This window comes from Leucopleurus acutus, assembly GCF_964270905.1.
Source record: "Leucopleurus acutus genome assembly, chromosome: 1".
NCBI classification, from domain to species: domain Eukaryota; kingdom Metazoa; phylum Chordata; class Mammalia; order Artiodactyla; family Delphinidae; genus Leucopleurus; species Leucopleurus acutus.
In genome coordinates this window covers 163264586-163284923 of record NC_139142.1, presented here as the reverse complement: position 1 = coordinate 163284923, position 20338 = coordinate 163264586, and the positions used below count along the sequence as shown (strand labels likewise).

General features: G+C 38.2%; 1 protein-coding gene across 1 annotated transcript; it reads left to right on the top strand.

Moving 5' to 3' along the window:
* Window positions 1-19900: 19900 nt before the first annotated feature.
* LOC309969104 (shieldin complex subunit 1-like) lies at window positions 19901-20041 on the top strand (the record flags this gene model as incomplete). The annotated part of the gene is made up of 1 exon (XM_082850672.1): window positions 19901-20041. One exon carries the CDS (start codon window positions 19901-19903, stop codon window positions 20039-20041), a length of 141 nt encoding a protein of 46 aa, XP_082706798.1.
* Between the last annotated feature and the right edge of the window lie 297 nt (window positions 20042-20338).

The window sequence follows — 20338 nt, the reverse complement described above, 5'->3', positions numbered from 1 at the left end:
GGCCAATTAAATATTCTGATGAGTTCATCAAATATCAGTTTTATGAGTGATACACTCTGACTATATAATTTTGAATATTAGTAGCCACTCCATGCAGAAGTATTAGAAATTACTCAGACTTCTTAATCTGCTTAAAATACATGCACCACTGAGAAACAAATCTTGGGCAATTTCTTTGGAAAATTTGCTCTTTATCAATCCACAGTAGTTCATAATGCACTTATTAGTTCAACCAAGATTTTCTTAAAATTCTAAAAATACAAGATGATTTATATTTTGGCCAACATTTGGGGAACCAGAGGATAGCACTGAGGATTCCAAGGGACACATATCCACAAGACTCTTCTATATCTTGGAGTATAGTGGGAGAGAGAGAAAAAAAATATGTGGGTTGAAAGAGGGGATTGTCAAAAGTAGTCCAGAAATATGGGAAACCTTCATCTGTTGGTGGCTATTCTTTAGCCTGTAATGATTACTACCCAAAGTCTAAGTGTCAATACCTTATTCAACACTTATCAAATAGTTCTCAGGGTGTCAGAGAGAAAATGGTCAGGTAGCCCTGCTAAGGATGAATATTGTTACCTGGTTCATTACCTTTGTACATATGCGACTGTCTCCCAAAATTGACTATGAGTGCTATAGTAAAAGGACCTCATATAATTCTTCTCAACTATGGTTATCACAGTTAAATCTTTGCTGACACAACTTAAAAAGCAGCCAGGGTGCTTCCTCAGACCTAAAAATCTAGTGAGATTGGCTTGAAACCTCATTTATGCATTTTGTGGAAGTTCAAAGCCCATCCATATCATGATTTTTTCTTAATTCCATGAAGGTTTATATTAGATCCTGTTTTCTCTCTTCTCTGATATCTTCAGTACTCCATATTGTTTCAATAAAGTAACTCCATCCCTTTACTACCTTTTCGGAAAGAAGATCAAACCCACCATAAAAATATACAAGATTGCAGAAGACTTCGTAAAGGAGCTGAAAAGAGAGTTTGGGGAAGAGCAGGGGATGTGGAGAGAAAATACTTCACAATGGAAAAGCAAACAAAACAATGGCATGTTATACAGGCTTTTCCTCCAAAAGTCCTTTCTGTTCTTTCTGATACTTAGAATTTCTCTCTTTGCCCTTTGTCCTTGAAGTCCCCTATTCTTCCATCCCCTGATCCCTTTGTCTTCTTCCTCTCTATTCTCTTCTCTTCCACACACTTGCCAGGGTGATACATTTACATATTCTTCATGCCTTACTTAAAGTAGCTTTGTGTCTCTGAAATTGGCCACATTTGACATATAGGACCTTGCAATCAGTTTCTATACTGTGTTCATCAAGACACAGTTTCAATAGCTTTGATTTCACCATTTGTCCTAGGGGTCTGTCTGTCCGTTTTTTTTTTTTTGTTATTGTTGTTTTTTGATTTTTTTTTAGTATAGTTTTTAGCACTTGTTATCACTGCTGGATTTGTTCTTTTTTTTTCTTGTGGTACGCGGGCCTCTCACTGTTGTGGCCTTTCCTATTGCGGAGCACAGGCTCTGGACACGCAGGCCCAGTGGCCATGGCTCACAGGCCTAGCCACTCCGCGGCATGTGGGATCTTCCTGGACCGGGGCATGAACCCGTGTCCCCTGCATCGGCAGGCAGACGCTCAACCACTGCGCCACCAGGGAAGCCCTGGATTTGTTCTTTTGTTTGGTTGCTCTCTTCTTTCTTTCTTTAAAACTTTTTATTTTTTATTACTTAAAAAATTTTTTTAATAAGTATTTTTTATTTTAATAACTTTGTTATTTTATTTTACTTTATTTTATCTCCTTCCTTTCCTTCTTTTTTTTCTCCCTTTTATTCTGAGTCATGGGGATGACAGGCTCTTGGTGCTCCAGCCAGGTGTCAAGGCTGTGCCTCTGAGGAGAGCCAAGTTCAGGACACTGGTCCACAAAAGACCTCCCAGCTCCACGTAATATCAAACGGCGAGAATCTCCCAGAGATCTCTATCTCAACGCCAAGATCCAGCTCCACTCAACAACCAGCAAGATACAGTGCTGGACACCCTATGCCAAACAACTAGCAAGACAGGAACACAACATCATCTATTAGCAGAGAGGCTGCCTAAAATCATAATAAGGCCAAAGACACCCCAAAACACACCACCAGACATGGACCTGCCCACCAGAAAAACAAGATCCAGCCTCATCCACCAGAGCACAGGCACTAGTCCCCTCCACCAGGAAGCCTCCACAACCCACTGAATCAACCTTAGCTGCTGGGGACAGATACCAAAAACAATGGAAAATATGAACCTGCAGACTGCGAAAAGGAGACCCCAAACACAGTAAGTTAATCAAAATGAGAAGACAGAGAACCACACAGCAGATGAAGGAGCAAGGCAAAAACCCACCAGACCAAACAAATGAAGAGGAAATAGGCAGTCTACCTGAAAAAGAATTCAGAATAATGAGAGTAAAGATGATCCAAAATCTTGGAAATAGAATGGAGAAAATACAAGAAACATTTAACATGGACCTAGAAGAACTAAAGAGCAAACAAACAGAGATGAACAACACAATAAATGAAATTTAAAATTCTCTAGAAGGGATCAATAGTAGAATAACTGAGGCAGAAGAACGGATAAGTGACCTGGAAGATAAAATAGTGGAAATAACTACTGCAGAGCAGAATAAAGAAAAAAGAATGAAAAGAATTGATGACAGTCTCAGAGACCTCTGGGACAACATTAAACACAGCAACATTCGAATTATAGGGGTTCCAGAAGAAGAAGAGAAAAAGAAAGGGATTGAGAAAAAATTTTAAGAGATTATAGATGAAAAGTTCCCTAATATGGGAAAGGAAAGAGTTAATCAAGTCCAAGAAGCACAGAGAGTCCCACACAGGATAAATCCAAGGAGAAACATGCCAAGACACATATTAATCAAACTATCAAAAATTAATACAAAGAAAAAATATTAAAAGCAGCAAGGGAAAACAACAAATAACACACAAGGGAATCCCCATAAATGTTAACAGCTGATCTTTCAGCAGAAACTCTGCAAGCCAGAAGGGAGTGACAGGACATATTTAAAGTGATGAAGGAGAAAAACCTACAACCAAGCTTACTCTACCCAGCAAGGATCTCATTCAGATTTAATGGAGAAATTAAAACCTTTACACAAAAGCAAAAGCTAAGAGAATTCAGCACCACCAAACCAGCTTTAAAACAAATACTAAAGGAACTTCTCTAGGCAGGAAACACAGGCAAATGAAAAGACCTACAAAAACATAAACAAAACAATTCAGAAAATCATAATAGGAACATACATATTGATAATGACCTTAAATGTAAAAGGATTAAATGCTCCAATCAAAAGACATAGACTGGCTGAATGAATAAAAAAAAAAAAGACCCATATATATGCTGCCTACAAGAGACACATTTCAGACCTAGGGACACATACAGACTGAAAGTGAGGGGATGGAAAAAGATATTGCATGCAAATCAAAAGAAAGCTGGAGTAGCAACTCTCATATCAGAAAAAATAGACTTTAAAACAAAGACTGTTACGAGAGACATAGGAGGACATGACATAATGATCAAGGGATCAATCCAAGAAGAAGATATAACAATTGTAAATATTTATGCACCAAACATAGGAGCACCTCAATACATAAGGCAAATACTAACAGCAATAAGAGGGGAAATCGACAGTAACACAATCATAGTAGGGGACTTTAACACCCCACTTTCACCAATGGACAGATCATGGAAAATGAAAATAAGTAAGGAAACACAAGCTTTAAATGATACATTAAACAAGATGGACTTAAGTGATATCTATAGGACATTCCATCCAAAAACAACAGAATACATCTTCTACTAAAGTACTCATGACATTCTCCAGGATAGATCATATCTTGGGTCACAAATCAAGCCCTGGTAAATTTAAGAAAATTGAAATCGTATCAAGTATCTTTTCCGACCACAACGCTGTGAGGCTAGATATCAATTACAGGAAAAAATCTGCAAAAAATACAAACACATGGAGGCTAAACAATACACTACTTAATAACCAAGAGATTACTGAAGAAATCAAAGAGGAAATCAAAAAATGCCTAGAAACAAATGACAATGGAGACACGATGACCCAAACCTATGGGATGCAGCAAAAGCAGTTTTAAGAGGGAAGTTTATCACAATAGAATCCTACTTTAAGTAACAAGAAACATCTCAAATAAACAACCTAACCTTACACCTAAAGTACTTAGACAAAGAAGAACAGAAACCTCCCAAAGTTAGCAGAAGGAAAGAAATCATAAAGATCAGATCAGAAATAAATGAAAAAGAAATTAAGGAAAAAATAGCAAAGATCAATAAAACTAAAAGCTGGTTCTTTGAGAAGATACACAAAATTGATAAACCTTTAGCCAAACTCATAAAGAAAAAAAGGGAGAAGATACAAATCAATAGAATTAGAAATGAAAAAGAAGTTAACAATTGACACACCAATGAAAGAAATGAAAGACGATACAAACAGATGGAGAGATATGCCATGTTCTTGGATTGGAAGAATCAACATTGTGAAAATGACTCTACTACCCAAAGCAATCTACAGATTCAATGCAATCCCTATCAAACTACCACTGGCATTTTTCATAGGACTAGAACAAAAAATTCCACAATTTGTATGGAAACACAAAAGATCCCAAATAGCCAAAGCAATCTTGAGAAAGAAAAATGGAGCTGGAGGAATCAGGCTCCTGGACTTCAGACTATACTACAAAGCTACAGTAATCAAGACAGTATGGTACTGGCACAAAAACAGAAATATAAATCAATGGAACAGGAAGGAAAGCCCAGAGATAAACCCACACACATATGGTCACTTTATCTTTGATAAAGGAGGCAAGACTATACAGTGGAGAAAAGACAGCCTCTTCAATAAGTGGTGTTGGGAAAACTGGACAGCTACATGTAAAAGAATGAAATTAGAACACTCCCTAACACCATACACAAAAATAAACTCAAAATGGATTAAAGACCTAAACGTAAGGCCAGACAGTATCAAACTGCTAGAGGAAAACATAGGCAGAACACTATGATGTAAATCACAACAAGATCCTTTTTTGACCCAGCTCCTAGAGAGATGGAAATAAGAACAAAAATAAACAAATGGGACCTAATGAAACTTCAAAGCTTTTGCACAGCAAAGGAAACCATAACCAAGATGAAAAGACAACCCTCAGAATGGGAGAAAATATTTGCAAATGAAGCAACTGACAAAGGATTAATCTCCAAAATTTACAAGCAGCTCATGCAGCTCAATGTCAAAAAAACAAAGAATCCAATCCAAAAATGGGCAGAAGACCTAAATAGACATTTCTCCAAAGAAGATATACATATTGCTAACAAACACATGAAAGTGCTCAACATCATTAATCATTAGAGAAATGCAAATCAAAACTACAATGAGATATCATCTCACACAGGTCAGAATGGCCATCATCAAAAAATCTACAAACAATTAATGCTGGAGAGGGTGTGGAGAAAAGGGAACCATCTTGCACTGTGGGTGGGAATGTAAATTTATATAGCCACTATGGAGAACAGTATGGAGGTTCTTAAAAAACTAAAAACAGAACTACCATATGACCCAGCAATCCTACTACTGGGTATATACCCTGAGAAAACCATAATTCAAAAAGAGTCATGTACCACAATGTTCATTGCAGCTCTATTTACAACAGCCAGGACATGGAAGCAACATACATGTCCATCTACAGATGAATGGATAAAGAAGATGTGGCACGTCTATACAATGGAATAGTACTCAGCCATAAAAAGAAACAAAACTGAGTTATTTGTAGTGAGGTGGATGGACCTAGAGTCTGTCATACAGAGTGAAATAAGTCAGAAATAGAAAAACAAACACCGTATGCTAACACATGTATATGGAATCTAAAAAAAAAAAAAAAAATGGTCATGAAGAACCTAGGGGCAAGACGGGAATAAAGACACAGACCTACTAGAGAATGGACTTGAGGATATGGGGAGGGTGAAGGGTAAGCTGGGACAACATGGGAGCGTGGCATTGACATATATATACTACCAAACTTAAAATAGATAGCTAGTGGGAAGCAGCCACATAGCACAGGGAGATCAACTTCGTGCTTTGTGACCACCTTGAGGGGTGGGATAGGGAGGGTGGGAGGGAGGGAGACCCAAGAGGGAAGAGATATGGGGACATATGTGTATGTATAACTGATTCACTTTGTTATAAGGCAGATACTAACACACCATTGTAAAGCAATTATACTCCAATAAAGACATTTAGAAAAAAGAAGGCATTCCACAATAAAGATGTTAAAAAAATAAACTAAATAAAAAGGCAAAAAAAAAAAAAAGACAGAGCTTCCATGAAAGACAGCTGTCTTCCTATTAGGAATTCAGGTGTTAGTTGCTGAAATACCTGTTGGTTTTCAATAGAGTTGGGCTCTTGAGGAGTTCCACCATCCCTATCTGCCTCCCTTCTGTCTCTGCTCCTCTATGTTCCAGCCAGAATGAATTCTTCATAGCCAGGGGTTGTGGACACTTCCATATATTTGCATATTCTGATTCCAAAGCCTCGAGAACATTAATATCCCCTTTGTACAGATAAATTCTACCTGATTTTTATATCAGCTTAAAAGTAGCCTTCTTTAAGAAGAATTCCCTATCGCTGAGCAATGTCACCACCTCTTCCCCGAAATATGGGTATTCCTGTCACATCTCTGTGAGCTTCTACAGTTGGCCTTGGCATTCATAAATTAAGTCTGCTCACTGTCTTCCCATTTCCTTTCGTCTCTTATTAACTGAAGACAATGGTACTTTCATGTCCATAGTCCCACTTCCACACATCATGTGTGATTTACAAGATACATTAACTAGGGCTTCCCTGGTGGCGCAGTGGTTGAGAGTCCGCCTGCCGATGCAGGGGACACGGGTTCGTGCTCTGGTCCGGGAAGATCCCACATGCCGCGGAGCGGCTGGACCCCTGAGCCATGGCCGCTGAGCCTGCGTGTCCGGAGCCTGTGCTCCGCAACGGGAAAGGCCACAACAGTGAGAGGCCCGCGAACCGCAAAAAAAAAAAAAGATACATTAACTAGCTGTTGAATAAATGAAAGAATAAGTGAATGATGAATCAATGAATAATGAATCAATTCATGATCAATGAATGATGTTGTTAATGACACTGAATGAATCAATGAATGATGTTTTAATGACTATCCCTATCACTTTGTCTGTAGTAACAATGCCTCCATTTTAAAGAGAAGTAAAAATGAAAACACAACAACTATAACGTTCTCTTGTTTTTCTCTTCTGTTTCTTAAATTGCCACAGCTTTGGCAGCAACTGGATCAGTTGGTTGCAAACACTATGATGTGTTTTGGCCCTTGAATCCTATACATTATGGCATATGAAAAAAAAGTTATAATTTCAAGATGATAATCTGAATGGAAACAGATGGTATTTCAGTAGTGATGCACATAGATTCTTACATCTTGCAGGTCATATTCCCTGCCCCCTTCCCTTGGGAAAATATTACATGTGCCATGTTTCTTTCTCTACCTCCCTATCCCCACCCCTCTGGCCATATGTTTCATAACGAGGGCACTTAAAATACCCTAGAATTGGCCTATCCTCATGATATTTAAAATATGAGATGTGACGATATATTAAACATATTTCAAACACATGGGCTACATAGGAGGAGAGGAAAGGCAACAGAAAAAGTTCACACCATGTTATTTTGAGGGGAGTTCAGCAAGAAAGTAAGAGCGTGATGTAAGGGATTTCAGATAACAGGAAAACTGGCTACTCTGGCATAATGTGTGAAAGATGGTGTTTGGCGAATGTGTGATCAACGTTTTTGAGAAACAGACCATCAGTCTGAAAATGTACATTTGAATTTATAGAAGCAAAGATCCTGGGCTACCCAGAGAGTTTGACAGTCTGTTCTCTAGTCTGGAGAGCAGGAAAGGAAAAGGTCACCCATCCGGTTCCCTGGGTGTCATGATGCTGCTTTGCTGGGATCATCTGCCTCTGGGCCATGGAGGCAACTTGGCTGGGCTTAGCTGTGTTGGCAGGAGGTGAAATATCCAATATCCAATATAATATCCAATAAGAAGATGATAAATAATAAATGGGCCGATTTTTCATACTTGGATGGAGGGAAATGTTAATGGAGTTAGGGAAAGTTTGGCTCCTTGTTTCAAACAGCTAGGCTTGATTATTTCAAGATTGACTGTTCAATCTCCAAAGGCCTTTGGATGGTATTTCTCTCTGCCAGAATGGGTAGAAAAGCTGACCATGTTGGAGGGTCTGCATGCCTCACTTCCTTTTAGAGGTTCAGCAATTATAGGTCCAGCTGGCTTTTGAATTCCCACTTGTCCTTAGGACAAGCTTGGTAGATGTGAGAACTACCTTCTTCCCATGCTGCATGCTTCTGAAAAAAATAATTATCCTCCTTATACTTATTATAGAGGGCTATAATGATAGCCCTGGGTGGCATAGGGCTCTGCAGAGAGTACTCAATGCCATTGGATTAGCATGGTACATCTTCCAGTGCACAAATTTTACTCCAATAATGAGAAAGAATACATCACTTTTATATCAAAGTAAACACAGATATGATACTGGACAGAAGACAAAAGTCCATCATAATTCTAGACATAAAAAAAATATAGGTTAAAACAGAAAAACTTTAAAGAAGTGTCTGGGCTTCCTGTAGCCCTCTTTGTTTACACCTCCTGGTCCCTGGGGATATCTTCTCATCACCTGCCGCTATTAGTTCCCCATGGGGAGTTGTGGTGGAGGACAGTATGAGGAGCATCTTCCTACAAAAACACTGGCTAGTTCGTTGGAATCAGAAAAGCAAATCACTTCTCACTTTTCATCTCATTGCATTCCCTCTAAGCATCTGTAGGGCAAAAATCAAGGGACGCTCCCTGTCTTTAAGGACTTGGTATTGTGGAGTTCGGATCCACAGTGGAATCAGAGGAGTATCTCTTGGACATCCCATTTACTAACAAGTAGTTGGAGGAACCAGTGCTAGCTCCTGGGTTCCGGCAAATGAGTTACATTAGTGGCAATGGATATGTTCAATAAGATAAGCCACAGTTGGTCATGATCACTGATTGCCAATGTGGAAACAGAAAAAAATATGTAGAGAATATTGAATATTGTGCAATTCAACTAATGCTCCTCCATTGGAAGTTAATTGGAAAGAATTAACTGGGAAGGATGACCATCATGGTGTGTCTCAGCACCTTCTTGCAGAAACTCTACTCCTGTTCTCTTTTCCTCTGCAATCCAAATTTCCTTCACCCAGGCTTGAAACATCATTTTTAATTACCTCCTGTCTCTCATACTAGTTCTCTCCTTTCTAATTCCACAGCCCAGGGTCTGCTTTCATTCAGGCTCTCACTTTACACTCTAGGTGTGCTACCACTAAATTCTCTTTCCATCTGTCCTCTGCATGCTGCCAGACTAATTTTTCTTAACTATCACTCTGATTATGGCACTTTTATGATCTGAAGTGGCTCTGTCCAATGGCTCCACATTGCCTACCAAATAAAGTTTCAACTCTTTTTGCTTTGCACACAAAGGACCCAATCTATGTCATAGGTCCTTCCCTCCTCACACCCTCCATAACATTACTCAGAGCAGATAGCTCCAGTTTTCATCCTCTGATATGCTTGCCCTGTTTTGCCACCTGCCTTTTCCATTCATTCTTCCTGGAGTGCCCTCTTCTACCAGTTCTAGCTAACAGCATCCTAGAGGTCTTAAAAGAAGTCTTTCCTGATAATCCCAGCCCACAAAGTTGTGGTCTACTTAGGAAGTTTATAATGCTCTCAGAGTAACCACCATATACTGTCCTGCATTAGAAACATGTCAGTTCTTTTATCTCTGCAACTAGATGGGAAACACTAGAAAGGCAGGGAGCTTTAGCTTTGAAAGATTCCAATGCTTAGTGGAGTGCTTTGAATATAGTATATGATCAATAAATATGTGTTGAGTGAATGATTTGATTTTAATTTCCTAAGTAAGATAATATAACTTAAACCTTTAAGATGTTTATTAATATTCCAAACAACATGCTGTCACAGAATTAATTGTTTGCTTACAAATGCTGCCTGGAAAAGAGATTAATTGCACTGTGGAAATTACCCTGCATGATGTAGAGGTGAGGCTTCAGACACAGGATGGAGAACTAGTTTAAATTCATAAATTAAAATTTCTGAAAAACAACTACTGCTTTCCATAAGAGATACACCAACTTACAGCCAAGTTCAAGCCCAGTTCAAATTCCTATCTATCTGTCAGGAACAAGCTTGTTTTCACCATGACAGCTATAGAAGCCAGTCAACAGGTTGGAGCAAGCTCTGGTTTCCATGGGGGCATCAGATCTAGTTATACTGATACATTCCAACTGGCAGGTTGAGAGGACTTGGTTTTCCTGTATGGAACTAGTGTTAGGGAAAGGCCCTTGAAAGTTAAGAACAGACTATCTCCTTTCTAGTACTCCAAGACTGCGGAAGCGGTATGGCTGAGGTTAATTCACAGCGGATGATACAAATAGATAAACATGAATAGAAGACATAATGCATAACTGTTGGTTGAAAGTGATTTTCTTTTTAGAAATTAACTAAAGTTCATATTTACTCACACAAGTTTTTACCTAATGCCCTATTTGTGTCCATCCAGGATACCAAAAGAAATGTCATCATTTGTCCTTAGGCCACTCTTGACTGTGATGGTTTCTCAGACATTTCTTGTTTTTGACAACCTTGAAAATTTTGAGGATTAATGGTCAGATATTTTGTAGAATAAACCTCTTTTGCAATTTGTCTGACGTTTTTAAGGGTCGAGTTATGTGTTTCGGGGAAAGACACAGAGGTAAAACACCATGTTTGTCCTGTCATATTGAGTCCACATACTGTCTCATGACTTATCTCTGTTGATGTTAACCTTGATGAACTGGCTAAGGGAGTATTTGTCAGGTTTCTCCATTATGCTATTTTACCCCTTTCCATACTGTACATTGTAGATAGAAATTACCATGTGCATAGCACACTTAAAAAGTGAGAGAACAGTTATATTCCATCTCCTTGAAGTGGAGTGTCTACATAAATTATTTGGAATTCTTCTACATGCAATATTTGGCTATTCTCTTTCATTTATTTATTTATCTATTTATGTATGTATGTATTTATTTATTCATTTATTCATTCAACTACTTGTTTATAACAATACAGACTCAAATTTTATATTTTGTGTTGTAATCTGATACTACTTCATTTGTTTTCTTGCTAAAATTGTACCCACTTTGAACAGCAGGAGGTCTTTCATTTGCATCCTTTATACCTCTGAAATCTTCCTGTCGCTGTGTGTGTGTGTATGTGCGCACGCACGTATGCACGTGTGTTAACTGCTTTTATTTATTTATTTTCAAGCCCAACCTAAGTGTCTTATTTTATTTTTCTCTTGAATTTTTTAAATTTATTTTTTATAAGCAGGTTCTTATTAGCTATCAATGTATACATATTAGTGTATATATGTGAATCCCAATCTCCAAATTCATCACACCAGCACCTGCACCCGTCACTTTCCCCCCTTGGTGTCCATATTTGTTCTCCACATCTGTGTCTCTACTTCTGCCCTGCAAACTGGTTCATCTGTACCATTTTTCTAGTTTCCACATTTATGCATTAATATACAATATTTGTTTTTCTCTTTCTGACTTACTTCACTCCGTATGACAGTCTCTAGATCCATGCACGTCTCAAGGAATGACCCAATTTCATTCCTTTTTATGGCTGAGTAATATTCCATTGTATATGTGTACAACGTCCTCTTTATCCATTCGTCTGTCGATGGGCATTTAGGTTGCTTCCATGACCTGGCTATTGTAAATAATGCTGCAATGAACATTGGGCTGCATGTGTCTTTTTGAATTATAGTTTTCTCTGGGTATATGCCCAGTAGTGGCATTGCTGGGTCATATGGTAATTCTATTTTTAGTTTTTTAAGGAACCTCCATACTGTTCTCCATAGTTGCTGTATCAATTTACATTCCCACCAACAGTGCAAGAGGGTTCCCTTTTCTCCACACCCTCTCCAGCATTTGTTGTTTGTAGATTGTCTGATGATGCCCATTCTAACTGGTGTGAGGTGATATCTCATTGTAGTTTTGATTTGCATTTCTCTAATAACTAGTGATGTTGAGCAGCTTTTCATGTGCTTCTTGGCCATCTGTATGTATTCTTTGGAGAAATGTCCATTTAGGTCTTCTGCCCATGTTTTTATAGGGTTTTTTTTTTTAATTGAGCAGCATGAGCTGTTTTTATATTTTGGAGATTAATCCTTTGTTCATTGATTCGTTTGCAAATACTTTCTCCCATTCTGAGGGTTGTCTTTTCATCTTGTTTGTAGTTTCCTTTGCTTTGCAAAAGCTTTTAAGTTTCATTAGGTCCCATGTGTTTACTTTTGTTTTTATTTCCATTACTTTAGGAGTTGGATCAAAAACGATCTTGCTGTGATTTATATCAAAGAGTGTTCTTCCTATATTTTCCTCTAAGAGTTTGATAGTGTCCAGTCTTACATTTAGGTCTTTAATCCATTTTGAGTTTATTTTTGTGTTTGGTGTTAGGGAGTTTTCTAATTTCACTCATTTACAGGTAGTTGTCCAGTTTTCCCAGCACCACCTATTGAAGAGACTTTCTTTTCTCCACTGTATATCCTTGCCTCCTTTGTCATAAGTTAGTTGACCATAGGTATGTGGATTTATGTCCGGGCTTTCTATCCTGTTCCATTGATCTATATTTCTGTTTTTGTGTCAGTACCATATTGTCTTGATTACTGTAGCTTTGTAGTATAGTCTGAAGTCAGGGAGTCTGATTCCTCCAGATCCGTTTTTTTCCCTCAAAATTGCTTTGGCTATTCGGGGTCTTTTGTGTCTCCATACAAATTTTAAGATTTCTTTTTCTAGTTCTGTAAAAAATGCCATTGGGAATTTGATAGGGATTGTATTGAATCTGTAGGTTGCTTTGGGTAGTACAGTCATTTTCAAAATATTGATTCTTCCAATCCAAGAACATGGTATATCTCTCCATCTGTTTGTATCGTCTTTAATTTCTTTCATCAGTGTCTTATAGTTTTCTGCATACAGGTCTTTTGTCTCCCTAGGTAGTTTATTCCTAGGTATTTTATTGTTTTAGTTGCAACGGTAAATGGGAGTGTTTCCTTAATTTCTCTTTCAGATTTTTCGTCATTAGTGTATAGGAATGCAAGAGAATTCTGTGTGTTAATTTTGTATCCTGCACTTTACCAAATTCATTGATTAGCTCTAGTAGTTTTCTGGTGGCATTTTTAAGATTCTCTATGTATAGTAGTATCATGTCATCTGCAAAAAGTGACAGTTTTACTTTTTCTATTCAATTTGTATTCCTTTTATTTCTTCTTCTTCTGATTGCTGTGGCTAGGATTTCCGAATCTATGTTGAATAATAGTGGCGAGAGTGGACATCCTTGTCTTGTTCCTGATCTTAGAGGAAATGCTTTCAGTTTTTCACCATTGAAAATGATTTTGCTGTGGGTTTGTTGTATACGGCCTTTATTATGTTGAGGCAGGTTCCCTCTATGCCCCATTTCTGGAGAGTTTTTTATCATAAATCAGTGTTGAATTTTTTCAAAAGCTTTTTCTGCATCTATTGAGATGATCATGGGGTTTTTATTCTTCAACGTGTTAATATGGTATATCACATTGATTGATTTGTGTATATTGGAGAATCCTTGCATCCCTGGGATAAATCCCACCTAATCTTGGTGTATGATTCTTTTAATGTGTTGCTGGATTCTGTTTGCTAGTGTTTTGTTGAGGAATTTTGCATCTATATTCATCAGTGATATTGTTCCGTAATTTTCTTTTCTTGTAGTATTATTGTCTGGTTTTGGTATCAGGGTGATGGTGGCCTCATAGAATGAGTTTGGGAGTGTTCTTTCCTCTGCAATTTTTTGGAACAGTTTGAGAAGGATGGGTGTTAGCTCTTCTCTAAATGATTGATAGAATTCACCTGTGAAGCCATCTCGTCCTGGACTTTTGTTTGTTGGAAGATTTTTAATCACAGTTTGAATTTCATTACTTGTGTTTGGTCTGTTCATGTTTTCTATTTCTTCCTGGTTCAGTCTTGGAAGATTAAACCTTTCTAAGAATTTGTCCATTTCTTCCTGGTTGTCCATTTTATTGGCATAGAGTTGCTTGCAGTACTGTCTTAGGATGCTTTGTATATCTGCGGTGTCTGTTGTAACTTCTCATTTTTCCTTTCTAATTTTATTGATTTGAGTCCTCTCCCTCTTTTTCTTGATGAGTCTGGCTAGTGGTTTATCAACTTTGCCTATCTTCTCAAAGAACCAACTTTAAGTCTTATTGATCTTTGCTACTGTTTTCTATGTTTCAATTTAATTTATTTCTGCTCTGAAACTTATGACTTCTTTCCTTCTACTAACTTTGGGTTTTGTATGTTTTTCTTTCTCTAGTTCCTTTATGTGTAAGGTTAGATTGTTTGAGATTTTTCCTGTTTCTTGAGGTAGGCTTCTATTGCTATAAACTTTGGGTTTTGGATCATCATGTTTTCATTGTAATTTGTCTCTAGGTATTTTTTGATTTTCTATTTGATTTCTTCAGTGATCTCTTGGTTATTTAGTAACATATTGTTTAGCATGCATGTGTTTGTGTTTTTTAGGCTTTTTCCCTGTAATTGATTTCTATTCTCATAACATTGTGGCCAGAAAAGATGCTTGATATGATTTCAATTTTCATAAACTTACTGAGGCTTGGTTTGTGATCCAGGATGTGATCTATCCTGGAGAATGTTCCATGTGCACTTGAGAAGAAGGTGTAATTTGCTGTTTTTTGGATGGAATGTCCTATGAATATCAATTAAGTCCAACTTGTTTAATGTGTCATTTAAACATTGTGTTTCCTTATTCATTTTCATTTTGGATGATCTGTCCAATGGTGAAAGTGGGGTGTTAAAGTCCCCTAGTATGATTGTGTTAGTGTCTATTTTCCCTTTTATGGCTGTTAGCAGTTGCCTTATATATTGAGGTGCTCCTATGTTGGGTGCATAAATATTTACAATTGTTATATCTTCTTTTTGGATTGATTCGTTGATCATTATGTAGTGTCCTTTGTCTCTTGTAATATCTTTATATTAAAGTCTATTTTGTCTGATACGAGTTTTGCTACTCCAGCTTTCTTTTGAATTCCATTTGCATGGAATATCATTTTCCATCCCCTCACTTTCAGCCTGTATGTGTCCCTAGGTCTGAAGTGGGTCTCTTGTAGACAGCATATATACAGGTCTTGTTTTTGTATCCATTCAGTGAGCCTGTATCTTTTGGTTGGAGCATTTAATCCATTCACGTTTAGGGTAATTATCAATAGGTATGTTCCTTTGACCATTTTCTTCATTTTTATGGGTTTGTTTTTGTAAGTTCTTTGCTTCTCTGTGTTTCCCACTTAGAGAAGTTCCTTTAGCATTTGTTGTAGAGCTAGTTTGGTGGTACTGAATTCTCTTAGCTTTTGCTTGTCTGTAAAGCTTTTGATTTCTCTGTCGAATTTGAATAGGATCCTTGCCAGGTAGACTAATCTTGGTTGTAGTTTGTTCCCTTTCATCATTTTAAATATATCATGCCACTCCCTCCTGGCCTGTATAGTTTCTACTGAGAAATCAGCTGTTAACCTTATGGGAGTTCCCTTATGTTATTTCCCCCTTGTTTCTTGTAATAAATTCCTTTGTCTTTAATTTTTGTCAATTTGATTACTATGTGTCTCATCGTGTTTCTCTTTCAGTTTATCCTGCCTGGGACTCTCTGCGCTTCTTGGACTTGGGTGGCTATTGCCTTTCCCATGTTAGGGAAATTTTCAACTATAATCTCTTCAAATATTTTCTCGGGTCCTTTTCTCTTTCTCTTCTCCTTCTGGGACCCCTATAATGCGAATGTTATTGCGTTTAATGTTATCTTAGAGGTCTCTTAGGCTGTCTTCATTTCTTTTCATTCTTTTTACTTTATTCTCTTCCGTGACAGTGAATTCCACCATTCTGTCTTCCAGGTCACTTATCTGTTCTTCTGCCTCAGTTTTTCTGCTATTGATTCCTTCTACTGTATTTTTCATTTCAGTTATTGTATTGTTCATCTCTGTTTGTTTGTTCTTTAATTCTTCTAGGTCTTTGTTAAACATTTCTTGCATCTTCTAGATCTTTGTCTGCATTGTGTTTCTGAGGTCCTGGATCATCTTCACTATCATTATTCTGATTTCTTTTCCTGGAAGGTTTCCTATATCCACTTTGTTTAGTTGTTTTTCTGGGGTTTTATCTTGTTTCTTCATCTGGTACATAGCCCTCTGCCTTTTCATCTTGTCTGTCTTTCTGTTAATGTAGTTTTTGTTCCACAGGCTGCAGGATTGTAGTTCTTCTTGATTCTGCTGTCTGCCCTCTGGTGGATGAGGCCATCTGAGAGGCTTGTGCAAGTTTCTTGATGGGAGGGACTGGTGGTAGGTAGAGCTGGGTGTTGCTCTTGTGGGTAGAGCTCAGTAAAAACTTCAATTTGCTTGTCGGCTGATGGGTGGGGCTGGGTTTCCTCCCTGTTGGATGCTTGGCCTGAGGCAACCCGACACTCGAGCCTACCTTGGCTCTTTGGTGGGGCTAATAGCGGACTCTGGGAGAGCTCACACCAAGGAGTACTTCCCAGAACTTCTGCTGGCAGTGTCCTTGTCCCCATAGTGAGCCACAGCCACCCCCTGCCTCTGCAGGAGATCCTCCAACACTAGCAGGTAGGTCTGGTCCAGTCTCCTATGGTGTCGCTGCTCCTTTCCCTGGGTCCTGATGCGTGCACTACTTTGTGTGTGCCCTCCAATAGTGGAGTCTCTTTTTCCCCTAGTCTTGTCGAAGTCCTGCAATCAAATACCACTAGCCTTCAAGGTCTGATTCTCTAGGAATTCCTCCTGCCGTTGCCAGACCTCTAGGTTGGGAAGCCTGACGTGGGGCTCAGAACCTTCACACCAGTGGGTGGACTTCTGTGGTATAAGTGTTCTCCAGTTTGTGAGTCACCCACCTGGCAGTTATGGGATTTTATATGATTTTATTGTGATTGCGCCCCTCCCACTGTCTCACTATGGCTTCTCCTTTGTCTTTGGATGTGGGGTATCTTTTTTGGTGAGTTCCAGTGTCTTCCTGTTGATGATTGTTCAGCAGTTAGTTGTGATTCCGGTGCTCTCGCAGAGGGAGTGAGCGCACATTCTTCTACTCTGCCATCTTGAACCAATCTCTTTAATTGCTTTTAGCAACTGCTTACTTACCAGCACTACAGGTTCTCCATGTTCATCTTCCATAGTTTCAGTCCTACTCCTAGAATTGACCACTTCTCCAAGATGTTCCACATCCCTTAATCGGAGAATGGAATTAGAAACCAAGATCGTAGTGCTGGGTGTTTGTTGCTACTGTAGTGTTATGACTTCTAGGCCTTCTCAGCTGACAGAGTAAAGAAATATAGGAGTGTATACTAACCTATGTATGCACACATATCTATAAATATTTCAATATGTAACCATGCCTGTAAGCTAAATATGAGCGCATACTGATATCTCCAAGGCTAATATTACCACATAGATCATTCTATCCTCATCCCCTTGTTCTGTCATCCATTTATTTAATTGTTAAATGAGATTTATATCTATAGCAGTTTCAGAATTATCAACCCACATTTCCATAGGAAATAGCTGCATTACTAGGAAGAAATCCTTTTGCTTTTAGTCTTACAGACTCCACTCATTTCCCAAATTACATAGCTTAAGACATTTGCTTGAACCTCATTCAGTAAGGTTGTTTCACACAACCTCACTGCCTGCTTTCCATCCTTGGATCTCCCAAACTCCTAAGTGCTTTTTTAGATACTTTTTCACTTTTCATATATTAATATTCACTCTTTGCGTGGTATCCCTTGCAACTAGTTATCTATTTACTGTCTTTGTAATATTACTTTTTAAACAATGTCACACAAGTGGAATCATATAATATTTAACCTTTTCAGACTGGCTTCTTTCACTTAGTAATATGCATTTAAAGTTTAACCTTGTGTTTTGGGGTTTTTTTGTTTGCTTGTTTTTTTTGCTTATTTTGTGGATTTTTTTGTCTATATACCTTTATAATATTGAATAATATTTCATTCTGTGATTATAACACAATTTAATTATTCACTCACTTATTAAAGAGCATCTTGGCTGCTTTCAGTTTTTGGTCATTATAAATAAAGCTTCTAAAAACATATGCATGCAGCAGTTATGTGAATGTAAAATTTCAAATCAATTGAGCAAATACCTAGGTGTGCATATGTTGGATCATAAGGTAAAACTATGTTTTAGCTTTGTAAGAAACTGTCAAACTGTCTGCCAGAGAGACTGTACTGTTTTGTATTTGAACCAACAATGAATGAGAGTTCCTATGGCTCTGCATCCTCACCAGTAGTCAGTATAGCATTTTTTTTTAACATCTTTATTGGAGTATAATTGCTTTACAATGGTGTGTTAGTTTCTGCTTTACAACAAAATGAATCAGTAATATATATACATATGATCCCATATCTCTTCACTTTTGCGTCTCCCTCCCTCCCACCCTCCCTATCCCACCCCTCCAGGCGATCACAAAGCACGGAGCTGATCTCCCTGTGCTATGCGGCTGCTTCCCACTAGCTATCTATCTACCTTACGTTTGGTAGTGTATATATGTCCATGCCTCTCTCTCGCTTTGTCACAGCTTACCCGTCCCCCTCCCCATATCCTCAAGTCCATTCTCTAGTAGGTCTGTGTCTTTATTCCTGTCTTAGCCCTAGGTTTTTCGTGACATTTTTTTTTCTTAAATTCCATATATATGTGTTAGCATATGGTATTTGTCTCTCTCTTTCTGACTTACTTCACTCTGTATGAGACTCTAGGTATAGCATTTTTTAAAAAAATTTAGCCATTCTACTAAGCATGTAGTGACATCTTGTTGTTTTTGCATGTTCCTAATGACAAACGATATTAAGCAGCTTTACATATGTTTCTTTGCCACCTGTATATTTTCTTCGGTGAGGTATCTATTCAAATATCTTGCACATTTTTTAACTGGAATATTTGTTTTCTTCTTATTGAGTCTTTAGAGTTTTTTGTATATTTTGGATACAAGTCCTTTATCACATAAGTATTTTGCAAATATTTCCTCCCAATGTAGTGCCTGTCTTTTCATTCTATTAAGAGTGTCTTTCCCAGAGCAGGAGTTTACAATTCTCATAAAATCCAATGTATTAGTTTTTTCTTTCATGAGTCATGATATTGTCTTATATTTGAAAACCTATCACCAAACTGAAAATTATGTAGATTTTCTCCTATGTTTTCTTAAAGAAATATTATATTTTTGCATTTTACATTTAAGTATATGATCCATTTTTAATTAATTTTTTATTGAGGTATAATTGTAATATAACATATTAATTTCAGGTGTAGAACATAATGATTTGATATTTGTATATCCCCAAATCCTTCAATGGGTGCATTGTTCTCAACCTATTTCCTTGAAACTCTGACCCCCTATTGGATTTTTGCCCTCTTAGGTAAGATTGGAAACTTGAAGGGGACTGGAATAGAAGGAATTTTCTTCCTGGTATAAGCCTTTAGCAAAGACCTTTCCCCTGGAGAGTGGGATTCTGTTAAATAGAAATCTCTGAGTTTATTTCACAGTGTTTACTCTTCCCGTTTCCCTGCCAGAACAAGGAAATAATCTTTCTAAAAACTTCACCATGGCTTCTGGTTCAAGGTGGCTGCTGTGGTGGGGCAGACTATGGCAACTCAGGAAGCCACTCCAGGAAGCCAGTCAGAGGAGAGCAATGCTTTGGACCTGCCATCAGCTTATGACGTAAGGGATTACGTGTTGCAGAGACCCAGCCAGGAGGCCGACAGCGAGGCTTTTAGTTCTGAATAAGTCCTTTCTATTACGTAGATCCAGCCATGTGGCTCACAGGGTCTTGGTGCTCTGCCCTGGTGTCAGGCTTGAGCCTCTGAGGTGGGAGAGCCGAGTTCAGGACATCTGACCACCAGAGACCCCCCCCACAGCCCCACATAATATCAGTTGGCGAGAGCTGTCACAGAGATCTATGTCTCAATGCTAAGACCCATCTCCACTCAACGGCCAGCAGACTCCAATGCTGGATGCCCCATGCCAAACAACTAGCAAGACAGGAACACAACCTCACTCATTAGCAGAGAGGCTGCCTAAAAT